Source organism: Sinocyclocheilus anshuiensis, unplaced genomic scaffold, assembly GCF_001515605.1.
Source record: "Sinocyclocheilus anshuiensis isolate Anshui unplaced genomic scaffold, SAMN03320099.WGS_v1.1 scaffold245, whole genome shotgun sequence".
Taxonomy (NCBI): domain Eukaryota; kingdom Metazoa; phylum Chordata; class Actinopteri; order Cypriniformes; family Cyprinidae; genus Sinocyclocheilus; species Sinocyclocheilus anshuiensis.
In genome coordinates, this window is record NW_015536478.1 from 631,324 (window position 1) to 639,487 (window position 8,164).

At 37.3% G+C, this 8,164-nt stretch overlaps 2 protein-coding genes across 4 annotated transcripts in view; one reads left to right on the plus strand and one right to left on the minus strand.

Moving 5' to 3' along the window:
- The window catches only part of LOC107665251 (serrate RNA effector molecule homolog), a 12,220-nt gene extending 8,689 nt beyond the window's left edge, over nucleotides 1-3,531 (minus strand). Inside the window, exons 1-5 of one of the 3 annotated variants that reach the window (XM_016456245.1) lie at nucleotides 3,317-3,531; nucleotides 2,669-2,823; nucleotides 1,683-1,811; nucleotides 820-966; nucleotides 556-744 (exon numbers count right to left, since the gene is read on the minus strand). In XM_016456245.1, coding sequence (XP_016311731.1) covers nucleotides 556-744; nucleotides 820-966; nucleotides 1,683-1,811; nucleotides 2,669-2,787 — 584 coding nt within the window. In that variant the 5' untranslated portion in view covers nucleotides 2,788-2,823; nucleotides 3,317-3,531. Of the gene's footprint in view, nucleotides 1-555; nucleotides 745-819; nucleotides 967-1,682; nucleotides 1,827-2,668; nucleotides 2,824-3,316 lie in introns of all 3 variants that reach the window. The other 2 variants (XM_016456163.1, XM_016456099.1) reach the window with 2 other exon arrangements.
- Nucleotides 3,532-3,856: 325 nt separating this feature from the next.
- On the plus strand, nucleotides 3,857-7,814 carry LOC107665442 (peroxiredoxin-4-like). The gene is made up of 7 exons (XM_016456356.1): nucleotides 3,857-4,110; nucleotides 4,675-4,792; nucleotides 5,811-5,927; nucleotides 6,029-6,151; nucleotides 6,366-6,496; nucleotides 7,560-7,594; nucleotides 7,691-7,814. The coding sequence occupies exons 1-7, from the start codon at nucleotides 3,903-3,905 to the stop codon at nucleotides 7,739-7,741; spliced, it is 783 nt and encodes a 260-aa protein (XP_016311842.1). The 5' UTR covers nucleotides 3,857-3,902; the 3' UTR covers nucleotides 7,742-7,814.
- The last annotated feature ends 350 nt before the right edge of the window (nucleotides 7,815-8,164 follow it).

Below are 8,164 nucleotides of genomic sequence, written 5' to 3' on the forward strand. Positions count from 1 at the left end.
CGGCTCTGTGTAGTTAATGCTGCTCAATGTGAAAGCCCGCAGGTGATGGAGATTTACCGCTGATTACAGAACCAGCTTTCTGACAAGATGCGCGTTAAAATATCACATGCGATTTATCGTGCAGCCCTACTGTGGAGACAAACTGATGAGACAGTAGACATTATTTAGAAATAATGCTATCAGGAGCAAATAAAGCACTCAAGATTTAAAGGAATAGTTCACGCAAAAAAGAAAAATTATAAAAATGTCCAATTTTGGATGAACTACAACTTTATTAGGCTACTTCATGTAACTTCACCCTCAAAACTGACTGTAGTAAGGATATTCAAAGTCATACTCGGAGGTACAAGATAAAATTATGCAGCCAAATGCACATTATTCATCTTAACTCCAGGCCAAATGAATAATTAACAGAATACAGTCGCATGTTCAGAGGCTGATAGGTGCAGAATTTGGCCACTTCTGTGCTTAGATGCGGGACTTGCTGTTCCTAGCTTAATGCACAAACACTATCAAAACAGAACACTAACGCAAAAACAGCAACTGTTATCGTACCACTCTTCATCTTTATGGGCCAGGAAGAAGTCCTGCATCTGCTGACGCCTAAAATCGATCTTGTACTCATTGTAGCGTTTGACCGACTCCGTCTCATCCACAGAGTCGTCCAGGGACAGCAGGAACTCCTTAAAGGTCTTCATCACAGGAAGGGGAGGACCAAGATCCATATCATGGATGTTTCCCAGCCTGGAGGAAGAGCAGAGAGGTGGTGTTAACAGGTTAAATACAAGGGAATGGTGGACTGTAGAGCTTCCTGCTCACCTGGCCTGGATGGGGATTCCATGATGAGGCTGCATCAGGTGCATGTCAGGGTGACCCCACGGCTGAGGAGGGGCGTAGCTGGGTCCTCCACCACCTCCATAACCCAGGTCATAGCCACCATGGTAAGGGTCACCTCCGTGGTCATCCCTGAGAAGCATGTAGAAGAGTTTTATACAGGTATTTGATCTCTTTGGCTTCATTTCAAAACCTAGTGAGCTGCCTACATAGGAAGTATTTTAAGGCATCATAGACACACTCCTCACTATTTGTGCATGCTTTGTATTTTTATGCTTATAGTAAGCCATTTTATTTTCCCCCAAATTCTGTTTTTTCCCTTTTTAATTTTTCTGGATTCCATTTTAATGGTCAAATTAAATTTGACAGCAAAAAAAAGCATGTCTAATTAATAAAACATGTCTCAACAATTTATTAAATTCAGCAAGACTTTTAGGGCCCTATGAAATCCCTTTTTATTTTCCCAAATTCTGTTTTATTTTTCATGTTTTCCATTTTAATTTTTTGGGATTCTGTTCTCATGGTTTAAAATAGCAATAAAAAAAAAAACATGTCTAATTGAATTCACAAAACATGAATAATTTATTAAAATATTTACAATAATATGGCCCTATGGACCTTTTATTTTTTCAGAAATTCTGTCTCATCTGCTTTAAATTGTTTATTGCAAAAAACAAAACAAAAAACTGGTAAATAAATAAAATAAATGTAGCAATTCATTTTATTTTGGTCACTCGTGAGGTCGCATTTTAATTAGGATACTGCCTATGTAGGCTGCAGACAGTCTGCTAGGTTTCAAAACCGAAGTTTAAAAGTGATCTCTTCCACTAAAACACAGTTGTTCTTACCAGTCTCTCCTCATGCGCTTCTGCTGAGGGCTCATGTCATGACGGGGAGGGGAAAATCTCTCTCGTCTGCCCCTCTCGTAGTCACGATACTCCCCTCTGCTGCGTCGCTCGCGGCCTCTGTCCCACTCTCTAGCCGAGGGCCGCCAGTAAACGACAACCACAAGAAATATATATATATAAAAATATGCAAACATACAAGTCTCTTGACCTGAGCCATAACCATCATAAACATTAAAGAGGATAATAATCAGATATGGCCAAAGTATCATTAATAAAAATTGCTGCAATTTATTCGGTAAATGTGTTTCCATCATAGTTTATGCATGTCTTCTTAGGGGGTGTTTACACACCTTTTTCAACTAAAAATGTAAAACTTTGTGTGTTTTGGCCATTCATTAACACGACAATGGTGTTTTGGGGGCCTGAAATCCACTAAAATGAAAATTTGTGAAAACGGTGCCACATGCGTATTAGGTCTGGGTTCATCTTTACTATGTGACATCGCCAACTACTGGCCAGACATGCATAATACAGTATTTCTAGTTTTTTTTCCACAACATTGTCATCTATATGCAAAACATGTACATTTTTGGAATTTTTTGCACATCTTGGCGTGTCCCCATCCAGTGTTTTTTAGGTTATATCCCAAAATTTGCATAAACATAGGTGGATGGAAACATTGAAAGCTAGTAATGTAAAACTCTCAACGTTTTATTTTGGATGTCATTCGTGGAATTCATAATCAAATGTGATGTTTTCAGCAATATTAGGCATGCAATTAAGAGTGAATGTGTGCATATTTCAAAAAACTTTTTTTTTTTGTCCCACAATGTTCAAGACATGCTTACAGCCTTTTTTTTTTACACCCCAAACTGGACCAAAAAAAATCTCTGTTCCATTTCTCAGACTTATTACCCCACTATCTGCAGGCATAATACTTTGTCTGAAATGTGTTTTGTTGAGCAGATTAATTCCCTCTTCCTCACCGGTCGTTCCAGTCATCTCTGCGGCGGTCCTCTCTCTCCCGGGACCGGTCATAGTCGCTCCTCTCCCGGCGGAACTTGTCTCTTCGTCTACGGTCGTACTCATCATCGCTGTCGGCCATGGTGTTTTAATTAGGACGAGTATCAGGACAGCTTTGCTGTGAAACACGAGAGAGTGGAGATAAATGTGTTTATTATTAATTGCAGATTGTCTCCCGATTCCACAACGCACAAATTTCGCCGGTAACAATGACTAGTTAGACACACACACACACGTGAGAGTATTGTGTTCAAGAAATGTAATGATACAATTATTAATACACGTCTAAACTATAAAAAAGGTAACGTTAATACGCAGTGCATCGAAGACAACAGGAGGCCATCGAGTTGCTATGCTCATCTCCTGATAAACCAACAAATTAACCAGCAAAACCAGTCTAATGTAAACAATCAAGCACTCTATATCTCCAAAAGACGTGTAATGCAATTCATATTCATAAAGTAATGAAGAACACAAGGCGCGATTCATACGGGCTCCGTCGAGTAACGCAAGGAAAAGTCGCTAACAAAGAGCCACGCGCTCAGACAATCTTGGATTGTTATGATGTATGTGTAGATGTTAAAAGTGGTGGTAATCCATAATATAATAACCTTATGGCCAATTACTAGATTTAAAAAGCTTTAATCCGGTGAACTCCCGCCAGCGCGCGACTGACTGACCCGACCAACAGCAGCGGAAGTGACGATCATATACAGAACTGCTGCGCCACTGTGTGACCGGGTGTCCGAAATATCGAGACAACTGCTGCAATTCTTTTCTTTTCTTTTTAAATAGTAAATTTACCAGCGATATTTTGGCCAGGCAAGTAATCTTGAAATTAAAGATTATGCACAGTGTCAAGAAATGTGAAAATCGAAAAAAAAAAAAAAAATACATTTACGAATTATTCAATGGTGCTGGACTGATGAATTCTAAATGAGAAAAATAAATAGATCGTAATGGCGCGCTACATCGGAAACCCCAGGGGTGTATTCCAGAAAGCGGGTTTTGTTGGAAACTTCTGGAATACACCCCAGATCTCTACATCATATACATCGGCGGCAGACCCGCTCAATAGAATGCAGCTGCAGTCGATCCGAGCATCATACAGATCGATGACGTCTGTGCGCGGCAGGAGAAGGGAGGAATAGTAATCAAACGAAGAGAGAGACGTTCTTCTTCCTGCAAGACTCAGCAATGGACGTCAGTCGCTGCGTTAAAACGCCCAGAGAATGGCTCGGCGCGGTTTGCACACTTCTTTTACTCACCGAGTCGGTTCTGTGTGACGGTGCAGACTGGAAGAAGGAGCAAGAGTGTTATAATTACGCCGGTGGACACGTTTATCCCGGAGAGGCTTTCCGCGTCCCAGTCTCTGATCATTCCTTACACCTGAGCAAAGCCAAAAGTGCGTTTAATTACAATGCAAATTGGGTCTTAAATATATATTTTTAAATAACCATTAATTTCACATGTCTCTAACAGCTGTCAACACGTACTAACGTTACTATTAGCCTGCTAGCATTGTCTCTTATTTGAAAAATGTGTGGACGGATTTGAATTGAACGTCTGTGTAATTGCTTATTTTTATATAAGTTATTTTTGAGATAATGAATATTGCATAAGTTGTTCCAGAAGGATTGTTAGCAATGTTTTGTCAGCATGACCGTTCGTCTGATGCATTATCAGAATGATTAATTCACATTAGTGTTTGAGATATTAATATGTGCTGTTTATTTGTGCAAATCAGGTCATTTTAACAGTTATTAGTCTGTGTTGGGGATAAAAGTGCATTGCTTTTAAGGACACGTCATGATTTGAAACTTGGATCCAAGACAGCATGCTATTGAATCTCTTAAAGAGACAGTAGATCACATGCATGCATATGCTCTAAAATATCTGCATTATTAATAGACGTTGGGATATGATTCTTTCGAATAATAAATGTTGTGTTATGTTTTTTTCTTTTCAGTCTCAAAACCAGCGCCACACTGGGAAGGAACAGCTGTGATCAATGGCGAGTTTAAGGAGCTGAAACTGTCAGATTACAAAGGAAAATACCTGGTTTTCTTCTTCTATCCTCTGGACTTGTGAGCATGCTTTGACTACATTAGCTTTAGTTACTCTTAGAATTAAATGACTGAATGCACAAAACCGTTTAGAATCATTAAGATTGTTACTGTTTTTAAAAGAAGTCTCTTATGTTCACTATAAGGTTGCACTTATTTGATCAAGAATACAATAAATGCAGAAATGTTGGGAAATATTATTACAATTTAAAATAGCTGTTTTCTATGTGAATATATGGTCAAATGTAATTTATTCCTGTGATGCGCAGCTGAATTTTCAGCATCATTACTCCAGTCTTCCCTCTTCAGTGTCACATGATCTTCAGAAATCAGTCTAATATGCTGATTTGCTGCTCAAGTTATTGTTGGGTGTTCTATTAACAATGGTTCTAATTATCAGTATTGAAAACAGTTGTGCTGCTTCATGTTTTTGTGGAAACTGTGATACATCTTTGTTCAAAAGAACAGCATTTATTTGAAATAGAAGTATTTTGTGACATTATAAATGTCTTTACTGTCATTTTCAATCAGTTCAATGCATCCTTGAATAAAAGTATGCACAAGTGTATCACAAGCCGGGTTTCCATCCAAGGTTGCGAATTTAACTTGGAATATCTCACAAAACATTTGCGAATAAGCACCGTTTCCATCCAAACGAGTCAAAGAGAACAAAATCGTCACTTCCTGATAAACTGGCACTAAATATCTCTAAGAAAACTAGGAGAAGCCATCCCATTTGAAATGTTTCTCGAGCAGCAAATCAGCATATTAGACTGATTTCTGAAGATCATGTGACACTGAAGACTGGAGTAATGATGCTGAAAATACAGCGGCGCATCACAAGAATCAATTACGTTCTAAAATATATATTTACATAGAAAACTGTTATTTTAAATTGTATTCATATTTCACAATGTTACTGTTTTTACTGTATTTTTTATCAAATAAATGCAGCCTTGGTGAGCAGAAGAGACTTCTTACAAAAACATTAGAAACCGTTAATTATTCTGAACGCTTGACCGGTTGTGTTGATCCACAGCACGTTTGTGTGTCCTACTGAGATCATCGCCTTCAGTGATCGTGTGCATGAGTTTCAGGCCATCAACGCAGAAGTGGTCGCCTGCTCGGTGGACTCTCAGTTTACTCACCTGGCCTGGTGAGGACACACTGCTTCTTCTGGACTTTGAGATGATTCGTTGTGATATCTTAGAGAAGTGAGGACTATGAATGGACTCACCGCTGGTTTCTTTTTATCAGGATCAACACACCCAGGAAACAAGGAGGTCTCGGACCAATGAAAATCCCTCTTCTTTCTGACCTCACTCATCAGATATCCAAAGACTACGGTGTCTTTCTTGAGGATCAGGGACACACGCTCCGGTACTGAAACTAGGCCTTTTAAGTTTTTGACCCTGTTGGACCTTAATATTGTAAATGGATTTTACAAATGTATGTATCACGAGTAATCAAAACAAGATTAATGGCATTCAGTGAAAAATCAGAACCTTGATTTTAAAGCTAGTGTTTCAGTATTACATGAATGACTTGCCTGCTGAGTTATGTGGTAATGGTTTTATCCTCTGCTGTCTTTTAGAGGTCTCTTCATCATCGATGATAAAGGTGTCCTCAGACAGATCACCATGAATGACCTGCCAGTGGGACGCTCTGTGGACGAGACCCTCAGACTGGTGCAGGCCTTCCAGTACACCGATAAACACGGAGAAGGTACAGCCGTTATTAATCACTGATGACACACTTTTGACATTTTTTTGTCAAAGTTATAATTTGAATAATACATTAAAGCAGTGTTTACTAGGGCTGCCAATTTTAACACACTGATTTATGAAATTATATGTTTAATCTATTTTAATGCTTCAAATATTTGGATGCAAATACAGAGTTTGAGATTAATCGTGTTAACTAAAGACAGTGGGTTTTCGTATCACATTCAGAACAGAGTTGTTACTGTTAACTAGAGCTATTAAAAATAGATTGTGCTAGCTGAGAAAAGTGGAAATAAAATAAATACAAGTAGAATACTTACAAACAATACAAATATTAGATGAAAAACGTAAAAAAACTTCAAAGGGAAATTAGAAATGTTGCTTTGGTTAAATTTGCTTAAATTTAAGCTGAAACTGAAATAATAATAAATTAAAGCTATATATAAATATTTAAAAAAAGGACAAAAGCACATAGTAAAATTACTAACATTTAAATTAACATGAAAATGAAAACTGAAAATATAAAAATAAATGCTAATTCAAAACTTTAATGAATACTACAGTCTATAAGTAATACTAAAATAACACCGCTTCAGGAGCATAATCAGATTAAGTGAATTATCTTAGAAATGATTATTTGTGTTTATTTCCGTATTACTGCATATAGTAGCCTGTCCAAAATTTGAAACGTAGCAATGAAATGGGCAACAAATGGAGAGATTTGATTGAGAATGAATGGAAGCAAATGCTTACGTTCAACTAACAAGAGAAATCTATCTTTTTTTATTAGTTAAAATTATCTAGAGCAGAAAAAGGTGTATCTTTTTGATCTCTTTTTTAAAAAATATATATGACTGTTTAAATAAAGGAAAAAAATCTATTCTTGAAATGTGGAATGAAGTGTTTGGACATGTCAGTCTCTAATTGTATCATGCATTATCCACCAGAACGTTGTAATATATAAATAGCTTATATCACGTGTACTTAAGTATACGAGTGTGCATGTTATAAATGTAAGGGTTTGGTTTGGGTGTTGTTGACTCTGTCTCTGTCTCTGATGTCAGTGTGTCCAGCTGGATGGAAGCCTGGCAGTGATACGGTAAGATTTCAGTGTGTGTGTGTGTGTGTGTGTGTGTGTGTTTCTGTGTATGATCACAGGTTACAGTATCTCTGTATTTCTCCTCTTTCCACACAGATTATCCCAGACCCTTCAGGCAAACTCAAGTACTTTGATAAACTCAACTGAGCGTAATGCTTCACTACATGTTTGTTCTGATGAATGTTTTTGAAACGCAGAATAAAAGAAGAGTTTTGATAAACATGTAGTCCTGTTTCGTCCCTGCAGTGTGTGTCTTATTGTTCGTGTGTCTGTAAAAGAAAATGCAATCGAAATTAATGAAATGTTAAAAGCAGTAGACATTTTTATTGAGATTGTCTAGAAAGCTGCACTGCAAAAATTACTTTCCTCCTCTGTATTTTTGACTTTTTTTCCCAGTACAAATATCTGAATACTTTAAAATCAAGATACGTTTACAAGCAAAATGACAAGTCTTGGTTTAAAAAAAATATATAAAAAAATATATTTTTTGCTTAAAACAAGGGGAAAAAAATGCCAATAGGGTATTAAAAATAATATTGTTTTCCCTTTAAATTAGGTTTATTTTTCTGA